The sequence below is a fragment of the Canis lupus genome, chromosome 4 (genome assembly GCF_048164855.1).
Source record: "Canis lupus baileyi chromosome 4, mCanLup2.hap1, whole genome shotgun sequence".
Taxonomy (NCBI): domain Eukaryota; kingdom Metazoa; phylum Chordata; class Mammalia; order Carnivora; family Canidae; genus Canis; species Canis lupus.
Window position 1 is genome coordinate 88,012,117 of NC_132841.1, and position 15,002 is coordinate 88,027,118.

A 15,002-nucleotide genomic window follows, 5' to 3' on the forward strand; every position below is an offset into this window, starting at 1 on the left:
TATAGAGCTACCATCTTGAGGAAATTTGAGTGCTTTATAATTGATGAATTTCAATTTATCTTCATACTATCCTACTGAAAGTATAGATTAGGTACTCTGATTGTGTTTTAATGAGGAAAAATAGAGCCAGAAAAGTTAAATCATCTCCCACGGAGATTTCGGAATGCTAATAATAGAATCATCAATTAATATCTGCTAGTCTTTAGTTCTAATTCTGGATGTTTCCCAAAAATATCTATCAGTCGTGTCAGTTATTCCTTAGGAAAATGAATTGATCAAAACAATTATTTGCAATTGCTGTGATTAACAGAAGTTTACATTTCTTCTCATTATTTTGGTGGCATTCCATAATTATTATTTAGCTATTTTTGTTTATTAGACTGCATGCATGTTTTAGTGATCTATGTTCACATCCTTGGAATGTTCTTAAGTTATGTGTATCCGGAAGTTTATCTTTTGGTAAGAGATGATGTAAAACTTAAATTCTGGTATTTGGTAGTTGTGATTTTTTTAAAAACTGGGTATCTCCATCACCGACTTCTCATTGTTTTAGCTGACAAAAAAATTGAAGTAATCCCCCCAACAACACCATGTTCAAAACACTTATTGTACCTAAGGGAAAGTTACTATCATGCTTTCAATCCCCCATTCACCCAGCCTTAAAAATATAAGACTCTGATTCTTACTGCTTCTTGCATTACTGTTCTATCAATTTTTTAAAATCTGACAAGTGTGTTACTCTCTTCTTCTGTAGTCTCCTTACTATATCTACTTTGCTCCCCACAAGCAATGTGCTAACCTCCCTATTTGTCTCCACAACTTTAGTTGTCTATGCCTCAATATATCTGAGATAAATTTTCCTGATAAATTCTCTATAATTTTTGAAAGTATGAATTATTCAGGCACAAGGAAGTAAGCAGAGTATGTTGAACAGCCACATCTCCACCATCCAGCATAAAAAAATGTGACATTAGAGATAAAGTCGAAAGGCCTATTTGAAGCCTCTCCTGAACTTGTTTTTTTCTTTGCTCCCCACTATCGTGTCTTTCATGGTTATTATTTTTATGCATGTTTTTATATGCTTTACATACATATCTGAATATATAAAAATGTGTAGCATATTTTTTTACCCAAGTCATTTCTTTCTGACACTTGCACTTTTTTCTTCACATGACTTTGAGATTTCTGCTCTTGTAAAATTTCTCCATGTTAGTGTGAGTGACTTTGTTCTTTTCAGTTGTTTTGCTGTGTCCATTCATCCACACAATGCAATTTATTCCTTCTTCTCCGAATGCACTTGGGTATTGTTTGGGATTTTCCCCATCAAATATGAACAATTACATAATAAACATTTTTTAAAAGATTATATCTTTTAGAAAGAAAAAAAGAGAAAAGGAGGGTAGGGGCAGAGGGAGAGGGTGACAGAGAATCTCAAGCATCCCCCACCCCACCACTGAGCGTGGAGCCTCATGCAGAGCTCAATCTCACGACCCTGAGATCATGACCTGACCTGAAACAAGAGTTGGGCACCCAACGGACTGCACCACCCAAGCGCCCCTACATAATAAACATTTTTGTACATGATTCCTTGTTCACATTTGTGAGTTTCTCTAAGCCATTACTCAAGGTCTAAATAGTGGGAGGTAGGATCTGCTCACTTTCCATTTTATCATTCAACAGTGCTTGTGGCCAACTGACATACTGTACTTGCATGCCATATTCCATCTAAGAAAAGGCTCTTCATTGATCTATCAATTTTCTTTTTTTTTTTAAATAAGATTTTATTTATTCATGAGAGACACAGAGAGAGAGAGGCAGAGACACAGGCAGAGAGAGAAGCAGGCTCTATGCAGGGAGCCTGATGCAGGGCTCAATCCCAGGACCCTAGAATCATGACCTGAGCCAAAGGCAGACGCTCAACTGCTGAGCTACCCAGGTACCCCTGTCTACCAAATTTCAATGGAATTTCAGCTCCTGAAGGAGAAGAGCTCCTTCTCACATGTCAATCTGGAGGGACCTCCCCAAGGAATTTCTTCTTGTGAGGCGTCACCAATTCAAAAGCTGTTGGGCCACATGCTCAAATATGAATGTATGAAAAATGCATGGTGTGGTGAGATCTGGGTTGGATGGCAGAGATGGAGCCATGTGTCATCGTGCCGTATCGTACTTACAGGCTGCCAGCTAATGGTCCCAGGGGTTCTTGCGTTACCTTGCTTATTTTCCTGAGAGTCTGTCTCAGAAATGTGTAATCTTCCAATCTACTTTGCATCTTTGCTGATGCAAAGATCAAGGACTCTGGTGCCAGGCTACCTGGGTTGGAATCCGTCCTCCACTGTCACTAGGTGTCTGCTCCTGAGCTCATTTGTTGTTTGTAAATAGGAGAGACGTGCTCAAACTTATTTCGTAAGGCTGCGGTGAAAACTGAACGAGGTCATATACATGAAACTCTCAAGTAGGTGCTAAATACATTTTTGTTGAACTGTTGAAGAGATAAAAATAAGAAAAAGTTGTAGCATACCTCCTGTGTGTCAGACACTTTGAAGAACTGGGAAGATGGTAGTGACTTTAATATGTCTCTTTCCCAATTAACTACCAGTTGAGACTAAGCCGCCAACATATTGCTTGGCCCACAGTAAGCCCTCAATTAGATGGTGAATGAATCAATAAACCTAATGATTCTCTTAAGGCAATGTAAGTGCCCAATGTATGTCCTCCACCATGATGGAGCAAGCAAGTTAATTTGTCCTTGAGAATCTTGTTCTGTGCGTGTCAATGTATTCTCATTCTTTGGATGTTGATTATTCCTGTATAATCTGGAAAGTTAGCCATAATATTTGAGAAGTCAGGATACCATATTTTTTGATGATGATGAGTAACCGAGAATTGACTATTTCTTTAATCACTTACTTGTATACAAAATAATATTCTTAACTTTATTGATTATGATCAGCCCCCCCCCCCTTTTTTTCCCCTTGAATTTTAGGTCTCATTGTCCACGAAGGAGCTGCAGTTTACAGAGTATTTAAGCGCTGGCGAGCTGTTAACTTACACTGGGATGTATTAAATTATGATAAAGCCACAGACATCGAAGAAAGTAGCCGGGGAGAGTCTTCCACAAGCAGGACTTTATGGTTGCCATTGACGGCTCTACGGAACAGGAACTTGGTCCACCCAACCCAGTTGACCTCCCCGAGGTTTCAGTGTGGCTATGTGTTATTGCATCTGTTCAATCGGATGAGGCCCCGTGAAGATTTGTCAGAAGATAATAGCTCAGGGGAGGTTGTGATGAGAGTGACTTCTGTGTGACAAAAGTGTAAGGCGGCTTGGTGTAGACCACCCTGCACATGTTGGAATGTAATTGCAATGAATGGCGAAACCATAGCACTTCTAAAAACATACATCTATGAACTTTTTAAAATTTATGCTTTTTATATGAACATTTGAATTGCAAATACATTTTTCTGAAAAAAAAAAAAAGTTCTCCGGTTCTTTGTTTTCTGATTTATCACATCTTTTATAAGTTGGTACTTGAAATCATTTTACATATAATTTAACTCTCTACTTGGTTAAAAGAATGATGAAAGTTATCCTTAAGGCTGAAACTATTTTTTCTTGCTTGTTTTAAATATATTTTTATCAAACTTTTTGCTCCATGTGTAGTTTTTTAGGCATGCTACGACTGGGAAAGAGTATAGAACTCTGTGGGCAGATGCCAAAGTGCCAATTGGTGACACGATGTTGCGTATTGGTCCTCCATGTGCCTCATGCTTATTGGCAAATGTGAGCAGGACTTTTTTGCTGAGATGAAATAATCTGTCACCAGGAATGCAAGCTCAAGGAATGTTGGCTTGTTTTCTAGCTTCTGAAAAAGTACAGAGAGCTTATAAAAACTTAAAGATGAGTGGGAAAAAATAGTTTTACTCCAGTATGTATGACATACTTGTATTACATACAAGTAGATGGGACATTCTGCATATTTCTAACTCTAAAACCCCCCCAAAACGTTGCATCATTGCTCACGTATGATAATAATACTGCCCCACATTTGCATAACCCTCTTACAGACCTATCGCAGTCATTTGGGTTAATTATTAGTGTCTTGATTTCTGTGAGCCCTATCTTAATTAGATTTTCTTTTTGTAAAAGCTTATATACCTACTTAATCATTTAAACACTGATCCTATTACTTGGCTTAATGAAGTCCAGGGAAATATATTCACCAGCAGGGAGAAATGTTTCTCTTTCACTAGATAAGTATTTTTTTTTTAAAGAAAAGAGGAAAAGAAAAATGAGACTATTGATTTCCCAGAAACAGTTTGCTAACTTGTGGCACCTGGAGATTTTCCACCTTTTAATCCTCCTAATGAAGGGAAATGGCATAGTTTAATGAGCAATGACAGAGTAAATGAAGAGGCAGGCAGTCGTGCTTTCCTTAGAAACATGAGTTGAACATGTAAGGCATTTGAAGTAATTGATGATTAGATTTTAAAGCATATGAAATGAAATGCTTTACATTCTATTTTCTAAAAATGACCTCCAAGTGATTAATAATAGAGTAGTTAATGTGACTAGGTAACACTGTGATTCCCACATAGCAAATCCCACCAGTACTTGAAATAATAGTTTCCCCAGTTAAACAGCTGTCACAAATGAGTTAAGGATGTGATCATTTGCGGAAATGGGAAGGAGTCGGGAAGTCACGAAAGGAGGAAAGCAACTAGAGTTTTAGAGGCAGATGAGGAAAGCGAGAGTATTATTACACATGCTCATTCAGTATGTCATTTGTTTTTTGAGGGGGAGGGGTTTCAATATTCATTTTAGGGAGAGACACAGCTTCCAAATAGCAGAGAGGCAGGGAATCTTCAAGGAGACTCCTCACTGAGCATGGAACCCGACAGAACCCAACACGGGGCTCTAGCCCACTACCCATGAGGTCATGACCTGAATCAAAACCTGGAGCCAGATGCTTAACCCACTGAGCCACCCAGGCACCCTTATATGTTGTTTGTTTTAATCTCATATTACATGAGTCAATCCTGGGTGAGGCACTGGGAGGTAGCCGTCGGTGCTATAAATCTGCTCTCTCAGAATCCTGCCCCTGGTATCGGAGCAGATCATGTAACAGAGACACCAGGAATGACAACCTGCTGTCAAAGAAATAATCCACTATTTGTATCTCATAAGTGTTGATGTTTGTCCTAGACTGTTCAATCGCCAAGAGGAGCCATCAACAACAGCACCATTAATGGAGAATAATTGTGGGTGCTATTTAGAGCATCTCATTAAAACTACTGGATAAAGGGCTTAGGTACAGACTAGACTATCACTGCTCTGCATTTAGCAAGTCTGCCCTTTAAATCAGTGCACACCTTTGTTTTCATATCAACTCACTAGAAACAAAAAAGGGTAATGACAGAAACCCCTCTCTGAGGTGTCGGGTGTGGTGCGTGAGGTGGAGACGTCTCCGTGTGAGTGGGCTAGTCAACCTGGAAGGAGTATGTGCTCCCAGGCTCCCCTGCTTTTCAGCCCCTTGCACCTTGGATGTACGTTTTGTCTACATGCACTATTTCCCCTCCTCACCTTCCTAGCCCCCACATCCTAATACACACCCCCACGCAGTCACATCCCCACATCCGACCCACTGAAGGTTGAAATAAGAATCTGGCAAAAATTTCTACTCAACAAAATGTACTCTCCACGAAATGATTACGTAGAAACTCAAACAAAGCACTCCAGGTGGGGAGGGGCATGCGTTTAAAGAATTGAATTCACTGCTTAAAAATAATTAAAATTTTAATATGCAATGTGAGTTGTGATATAAACAATCAACTTTAAAATTTGTTGTAAATGCTGTAATTCAAACTCTGGCTGCCTGAAATATAAAAAAACACACACGGTAAGGGAATTAGTTGGAAATATTTTAATTGTTTTAAAAATATTTTTCCAATATTATAAGCACTTAGACCTGTTCTGTCTCTTTTCAACTACTAATTTGGAGGACAGTCAGGTACCAAGCACCTGCTGGGTGCCAGATACTGCTAGTAGCAGGCCACAGGTTGACCCACGTCCACAGGGAGAATATAGGGACGTGCTGCACCACAGCATATGTGTTGAGATACAGGTGAGCAGAAGACAGTGATAGACCAGAGGAGCAATCAGAAATCCCTGGGTTGGCTAAGGAAGGCATCACTGAGGAGCTGGCATTACTTGGGTGTTGAAGCATGGGTAGAAGCTTGCCAGGCAGACGAAAGGAGAAGAACATTCTGGAACAGCTCCTTGGGGGTGAAAGAGAGGCATATTTCAGTAATGATGACAGATTTTACATTTGGGAGCAGAAGACACATGTGAAGATGTGATCCATCTCTACGGGGTTGACAAGGTAGCTGGGACTGAACTCCACAAGGAACCATCAGAAGATGGTGTTCTAATTGCAGGGGGTAAGACTTTGCAAGGTCAGTTTTGTTGGATGAATGTCCTGCAACCCCAAACCTGTGGGCAACACTCTCTGTTCTCAAGATGGGGCTAAAATATAATGGATTATGGTCGTAATCCTCAAGAGAGTTTGGAGAAATCCTGCAAAATGAGATAGTAGGCAGCAATCACACACAGGCGCTACTGCTATAAATTAGACAATTCAGTAGAAATATTGGGGGCATTGAATGGGCTTCCCTCCCTCTCCCAGAAGACGGCAACACCCATAATTTTAAAGAGGAAAGTACGTTACAGACCTTGTGCAGTAGAAGAAAGTGTCTCAATTATTGAAAATAGTCCTAAACACTTCCCAGGATAAAGATCATCATCTGGTTTTTCTTAAACATAATTAAAATTTTTTCTTCTATATGTCTCATTAACTAAAAAGATGCCAAAATAAAAAAGCTCTCTGTGTTGATTCTGTTTCCATATGGGAAACTGCAATTCTTTTCCTTCTTGTTTTTTTTCCCCATACTATTAACATAGCCTATTATTTCTGATGATGTGCTAATCAATCTTCCTTTATCTATGAAGTGAAACAGCAAAATTAATGTGTCTTTGTTAATCTAGAATTAGATCAGCTATCATATAACAGTTGACATGTCATTTTAAACAGATGTCATAATTTGTCCATATTTTTCTTTGTAATTTACTTTTTTGACTTGCAAATTTTAATGACAGTAGATTACAAATATCTGATATTTAAAATTTTTCCTTCCAAGTTCATCCTGTATCGAACTTCCATGGCAAAGGTTTTTTTTTTTTTAATTTTCAATACACGTTTGTAAAAATGACCTAACATAAAAATAATTTGATATTCGGTATATTAAGGAATAATTGGTTTAAAACCTTAAGAAGATACTTGAGGCAGTTAGTTCAGTCCCATTAATCAGTTCAGAAAAAAATGTTCCCATCGTGTGTGTGTATGATACAGAACTGCAGCAGGTGCCATAACTTATAGCAAAGCTCAAAGTTCTAGGCCCCCGTGGAACCTAGAGATTAATTCATTATCTCATAAAGATGCCATTTTATACACAGTGGATTTATCTAGTAAATTAACCAAAGACTTCAAAGTTATTTTAAGGGATTTTTCCCCCTAGGAAGTATAGATGTAGGACCCAGTGTTTTTTAAAAAGCACATCATAAACTTTACCCCAAAACATGTGTTGTTATTTTCCACAACAAGTTAGTGGTCACTTAATTTTCTTGTTTTCATATTTCTGAGAAGTTTTTCTATATGTGACATGGCCTTTCAGGGGGAAAATTATCTTTTCTAATGCAGCAAGTAGAAAAAAGAGGTCTGCTCCAAGATGCATAGGGAATGGAACCTAATGTTTGTAGGTGGATAATGGTGACCTAGGTGCTGTGGAGCTATCAGGCAGGATGCTCAACCAGCTGCTGGACCACAGAAGGGGCATCGGCTGTGAGTGAGCGGGACCATGGGGGGGGATGGCTTCTGGGGTGGCACCTCTAGCTCCTCATCACAGATCCACTGGGGTGTTGGGAACACAGGAGATCTGCCCAGAAGCTGCTATGATAACAAGGACGATGTGGATGGAGGCTGCAAATGCTCTACGGGACACACTTCCAATCATACTCTTGGGAATGTCAAGAGTTAATCAGAAGGAAGAGCCAAAGCATCGATCTAGAGACCAGGAGAAGAGAAAGTGACGCCATGTAACTACGCCCTGCACCATGCATTGTTTTGGGGGCTGCAGTTCTCGGGATGCTTCCTTCTCTACCTCCCCCTCCTTACCCATTATTCTTGGCTTGGACGAGGCACAGTCATGATCACCGTGGGCCATTGTTAAAAGCACTGTGATCCCGGCACGTGGCGGGGCCCCCGGCTGCCCCAGCTGGGTATGTCACCACGGCCTGGCTCCGCTGTCGGGCTGGAGAGGCAGCCCCCGGGTTAGCCTTGGCTTCCTCGCAACTGCATCGCAAGAGCGTGGGGCGAGGCGACAAGGCCTCGGAGGCCTTGACTTACAAGTGGTCTAACAGCCATTCGGCTTGGTTTGTCTCATTGGTCAAAGCCGATCACCAGGCAAGCTCAGACTTAAAAAGTGGGAAAATTAGATGCTACCTCTTGACGAGAGGAGGGACAATGAATTTGGGGCCATGTTTAATGTACTGCATTTCATGAAGTTTCCATGGACTCTTGAAAAAATATGTGTTCTTACAATTGTTAGTTGTGATATTCTAGAAATTTCTGTTATGACAAACGGGTCAATATTGTTCAAATTTATATCCTTACATATTTTTAAAATCTACATGTTTTTTTTTAAATAGTAAATTTATTTTTTATTGGTGTTCAATTTGCCAACATATAGCATAACACCCAGTGCTCATCCCGTCAAGTGCCCCCCTCAGTGCCTGTCACCCAGTCACCCCCACCCCCCGCCCTCCTCCCCTTCCACCACCCCTAGTTCGTTTCCCAGAGTTAGGAGTCTCTCATGCTCTGTCTCCCTTTCTGATATTTCCCACTCATTTTTTCTCCCTTCCCCTTTATTCCCTTTCACTATTTTTTATATTCCCCAAAAGAATGAGACCATATAATGTTTGTCCTTCTCCGATTGACTTACTTCACTCAGCATCATACCCTCCAGATCAATCCACGTCGAAGCAAATGGTGGGTATTTGTCATTTCTTACATGTTTTTATCAATCACTTCCTTATGATTAGGGATTTATCTATGTTTAGCTTATAAATTTTTGTTTTATGTGTTTTAAAGTTCTGCTTTTAGGTATGCATATATATGCCTATATATACGCATAGATAGAGATACAGATGATACAGATAGGGCTATTGTGTCTTGACCGTTTTTCATTATGAAATGTTCTTTATCTCTAGTATGGAAGTTCACTTAGTCGATATTAATTTTGCCATGCCAGGTTTCTTATAGCTTTTTATTTACAATGGTTCACATTTTCTTCTCCTTTTACTTTATTTATTTGAGAAAAAGAGAGAGAGAGAGAGTGCACACAGATAGGGAGGGGCAGAGGGAGAGAGGAAGGAGCAGACTCCTCGCTGAGGGGCAGCCTGACGTGGGCTCCTCTCAGGAACCTGAGTTCATGACCTCGAAATCAAGAGTCAGATGCTTAATTGACTGAGCCACCTAGGGGTCCCTCCTCCTTTTCCTTTTAAATTATTTGTGTTTTTATACTTAAATTTCGTCTCTTGAAAACAAGGTAGAGCAAAATCCTGCTGTTTTATTCACTCTGAAAATGTTTGCCTTTTATCTCTTTTGCCTTGTAAGACAACATAGTCCCCTGTTTCAAGGATTCAAATTTGGATATATTGGGGGGCCCTTCTATCTTTCCCTGCATCTCTACTTCTCATCCATTTCAGGCCCCAGTATAATTCTCCTTAGGAAGAGTCACAATAATAAATAATGGAACAAAAATCAAAACAAAACAAGGAACTATTCACAACAGGATGCAACCATAACCTTGGGAATGAAGGAATGAGGATTATTCTCTTTCATTTTAGTTTTTTATGGATGGGGGGAAACGATTAATTGTTTATAATTAATAAATAACCTCTCTACAGTTTACTTCCCCCCCCCAATTCATGAATCTCTCTCAAAATCTCTAAATATAAAAGTACAGTTTAAAACATCAATTTATGGGGCACTTGGGTGGCTTGGTCAGTTAAGCAAACAACTCTTGGTTTCGGGTCAGGTCATGATCTCAGGGTCATGAGATTGATCACCACATGGGTTCTGTGCTCAGCGAGGAGTCTGCCTTTCCCCCTCTCTCTTCCTCCCCCTCTGGTCCTCCTCCTCCTCTCCTTCCTCCTCCTCCTCCTCCTCCTCCTCCTCCTTCTTCTTCTTCTTCTTTCTTCTTCTTTCTTCTTTCTTCTCTCTATCTCAAATAAGTAAATAAATCTTTGAAAATAAAGTAAGTAAAACATCAATTTATGTAATTCCTTGTCAATGTCTATGCCCAGAGCACCAATCATGAATTTAGGCAGAGATGGATTTCCTGAAGTGAATGGACTTTTTAAATGTCAGAAGAATGTTCAAGAAGAGAGTGTGACATTTATTTCTTGCAGATTTAATCTTTGCTGTTTGCCTCAGATCTGATAGCCTTACAGGAAACAGAATTCAGAGTGCACGTTCAAATTACACCCTTTGGGAATTATGCCTGAATCAGCTCTGTTCCACTGGAAATCTTTACCTAGACATGTTTATGGAGAATTTGCATTAACACCCTTCCAAATAAAAGCCAATAAATTTATTGACAGAATTTTGAACTTAAAATGTTCTTTTACTTCCCCCCTCTCACTTTTATCTAAAATACCCTCAGGTATAACTTACTTTAGTCTTTTTTTCTGAGGCTTGTAGAATGTAGTTTAATCAAAATGGCAGGTGAACTTTTTGTTTTTATAAGACTTTATGACTCAAGTCGTTTCCATCTGGACTAAAATAGTATTAAAACACCTACTTCCAATTAACCAAAGCAACTACTTCCATGGGTGATGATTTTTCTGGACATAACAGAGAATGCACTTTGAAATGGCACCCAAGGGCAGCCCGGGTGGCTCAGCGGTTTAGCGCCGCCTTCAGCCCAGGGCCTGATCCTGGAGACCCGGAATCGAGTCCCATGTCGGGCTCCCTGCATGGAGCCTGCTTCTCCCTCTGCCTGTGTCTCTGCCTCTCTCTCTGTATCTCTCATGAATAAATAAATAAAATCTTTAAAAAAAAAAAAAAAAGAAATGCCACCCAAACAAAGTAGGAGGGTTTGTGTCTATGACAAATACAAGTTTAGAAGTTCTGGTAGGTAAGTAGTCGTGTGCTACTATCGTTACCGATGTGGGGTTTGGAAGGCTCTGTAGCTCTACGGAGGCTGCTCTGAAGACATCATCAGGACGAGTAGTCCTTTTTAGGTAAATCTCCTAAATACACTTGCTGTGTCAAATACACGCAAGTGCAGTGTTTGACAGCCCTTAATTCCAACCATCTCCACGTTGCTTCGTTGTCATTACCAGAAGAGGACGTGTACGTGGGTAGGGAGGAGGGCGTGGGTGTGGGGGAGATTAGAGCAGTTCATCTGCATCTGTGGAAGATTCATCATCAGGACAAAAGGTTGGAACAGTCAGTGCTCGGGATTTCATTCTGAAGCGTCTGGTGGTTGTTCGTGCCACCATTCATGGAGCCGAATCTAATTCTCATCCACCGTGCTTGCTCTTCGGAGTCACTTAGGATCAATTTTAGCTGTGCTCAGAGATGTGTGGGAAGTCTGGCTCCTGTCCCAGCTCTATGACCTCACTCAGGGCTGACAGTCTTAAACCCCAGCAGCACCCAAGATTGAAAATGCAAAATTTGCCTTTGGGAACTAGGCTACTTTATCTGGTAAATATTTATTCATCTCCAATCTTGTGCCAGACTTCATGAGAGAAGGTGGAGAAGAGGGTTTGGAGGTGGAGTTGGTCCTGTCCTTAGACCTGAGAAGAGGCGCCCTTGCCATGTGTCCCTCTAGTTTCACTCCTGCACGTGGCACATAGCAGGCCAAGGCTACCTGTCCACCCAGAGTTCATCCAGAGCCCATCTCTCAACTTTGAATGTGCTCTAAGCACTGACATCCCAGAAGTTTCTACCTGAATTGCTCATGTCTACTTCCTGAGCTTGCATGGACCTCTTTCTTGGGTTCATTCTTCTAGGGCTGACTATCCTCCGGCAGGACTAAACCTAGGGCTTTGGGGCTGGTTAAGAGGCAGCTGGTGGGGTGAGAGGATGCATGAATGAAGCCTGGATGTATGAGCTGGAGGTCACACACATGCGGTCAAAGCCCTTGTAGTGAGGAAAGAATCGAGGGGTGGAAAGAAAAGGGGGAGAGCCGTGGAATACAAGAACTCGCCCTGAAATGTAGATTTCAAGTTAAGAGGATAAAGCTTATTTGAGAGCTTTTAGCTTCATTTTTAAGTTTTAAATATTAGACATCTGGTATTTGTACGCCTGCCTTGAACCCTGTAAATAATTAAGAGCTTGTCTACAAGCCTGGAGTTAAGAAATCAAACTAAATTATTATCATCAACTGCTATGTATGGTTTAATAAGGGCTTCTAATTTTATTTTATTTTTTTTAGAAATATAGTAATATAATTCGGAATTCAGACTTCTGGGTTCAAAGCTAGGCTTTAGCTCTTAATCGTGGAAGATTTACAGAGGACATTTATTTAGCAAACTCACTAGTTGATCTACGTCCTCCATTCCCTCTGCGAAACACGAATGATACCCAAAACACTCATTGGCGTGATCTACTGCGGCACAGTGAACTACTTAAACGGGGTTGGCTTCAAATAACAGTCTTTTATTTCATTCCCTAATCTGTAATTGGGAAGCGCTCAGCAGAGAGGGCTCCGCCCTATGCACAAGGTATAAGGTATCAGAGGGGCTCGGCTGGCACTGCAGGGTCTGCTTTCCTGGGAGCTCCTTCTCGGGCCGGGCCGGGGAGCTGAGCTGGTATCAGCCGGGAGTGCGCTGGGGCCCTGGCTCTTCCCCATGTCGCATCTCTGCAGGGTGCTGGGGCTTTTTTGCAGCATGTGGCTGGATTCCAAGAGGCAGGGAGGCAAAGGAACAAGGTAAAAGAGCGTGGCATTTTTATGACTTAAGGTTGGAAGGCACAAGGCACCACCTTTGCCATGCTCTGCCACGGTAGTTAGGGACGCTCCTCCAGGTTCCTGGGGAGGGGACGGAGAGTCTACACGAGCGTGTGAGGTGGTGCATCTAGTTACAAGCATATTGGAAATAGAATCCTCTGTAAGAGACGTATACATTTCTGCTTTTACCAGATGCTAAGGATTATTACTATTTTTAGTCCAAAACTCTTAATACCAATGTCAACACATAATTTAATCAATTATAACTGATGATGAAATTGAGTATTAAAAAAAGAAAGTATTTTTAAAAAGTTGCTTTTTGTCCGCCCTGTGAACATTAGGCCTAATGTTTTGGAAGGACTAGACAAGAGTGAGCCACGCTAGTTGGATGTTGGAAAAGTATCTACGGAAGATTATAGAAAACAAAAAGAAATCTAGAAAGATTCTGTGTCAGATTGTTTCACATGTGTCTCCAGGTTTATTTTGCATCAGAGAAACTGAAACCAGAAAATGTTAAGCATATATTATACGTGTGGTTTCTGCCAGAAAAACAGCCTTGAATTCCATTAGCAACTTCTACCAAAGGAAAAGCCTTTGTCAAATTGACGTATATTATGCATTTAAAAGAAATAGAATGTTTAAGGTATGCATGAATCAGTTCCTAAGTATTCCTTGGTTCGATTTTCAAGTCACTGATGAATTCCTGGGCCTCGCTGCATCCAATGGGAAAGCTTTTGTTGTATTTGACCCTCCTTTGCCTCAGTGTACTCATCCATAAAATAGATATCATTGTCATGATACTTATTTCATAGTGGTTTTTAAAGATAGATTATTTATTTATTTATTTATCTGAGAGAGAGCAGGGAGAGGGGCAGTGAGAGAGGGAGAAGCCTCAAGCAGACTCCCCACTGGGCATAGAGCCCATCCCAGGGCTCACAAGGTCTTGAGGTATGATCTGAGCCGAGTCCAAAACTCAGACACTTAACTAACCGAGCCACCCAGGTGCCCCTCAGAGTTATTCCCATCATAATTGTTTTAGGTCACAAGGAGGAGAGACAAGCTTGAGAGGCCCCAGGTGATGAAGACCTTGCAGGGAACGTTCAGGAAAGTGAGGAGGGTCAGGAGACCACCGTAGCTCCCCCAGGTGTCAGAAGGAACCAAAGCATCATTCCAGACCCCCAGAGCTCTGGTGCCCCCTTGTCCTTTCTGTAAATAGCACTGGGACCTCCTACCGTGAGCTCACCAATCTCAACACTGAGCTTCTTTTCTGGCTGTTTCTCTTTCTACTCTGGGGTTTCCTCCATGGCTGCCCTGCTTCTATTTCTTCCTTCTATTTCTTGTACTAGTCTTTCAATTCCTCCAGAAAGAGGCTCGCACTGCGTTCCCTGATCTCCACCCAAAAAGAAGCACATTTATCTGGCACTTGACCGCCTTGTGAGCCACTGGACTACCATATGTGTCATGTGGTTTTTAGTCAAGGATCCAACTGCTGGCTCTCCATCCATTATGGCCAAGATATCTGCGTCTGAGGGCAAAAAGCAAGATAGCACATGCAATTCCACTCTGGTCGTAGGTTTAGGAAGGATACACCAACTGGCATTTGTTGTACTTGAGGAGTGCTGGTGCTGCTGGACCATTTGTCTTGACTCCCACCTTTGCACGGTGATTATTTGATTACAGCCATTGGAAAAAAAAAGGGGGGGGGTATCGTGCAGAAGAACATGAGGGGGAATTGGACACTGGTTTTGAATCTTGGCCTCTCCACTAGAATCTCTCTCTCTGCCCCCAATCCGTGTGGGTCGCTCTCTGTCTCTATCTCTCTTGATCTTTCTCTCTCCATCTCCCTCTGACACATACACACACACACACGCACACTATCCTTCTCATTAAAATTACTCCTAAGACTAACTTAAAATAAAAATCATTTGTTAC

At 41.2% G+C, this 15,002-nt stretch overlaps 1 protein-coding gene across 1 annotated transcript in view; it reads left to right on the top strand.

The window, feature by feature from the left end:
- MARCHF11 (membrane associated ring-CH-type finger 11) overlaps nt 1–3,642 on the top strand; it is a 106,856-nt gene extending 103,214 nt beyond the window's left edge. Inside the window, exon 7 of the mRNA XM_072822841.1 lies at nt 2,984–3,642. Coding sequence (XP_072678942.1) covers nt 2,984–3,306 — 323 coding nt within the window. The 3' untranslated portion in view covers nt 3,307–3,642. The remainder of the gene's footprint in view (nt 1–2,983) is intronic.
- The last annotated feature ends 11,360 nt before the right edge of the window (nt 3,643–15,002 follow it).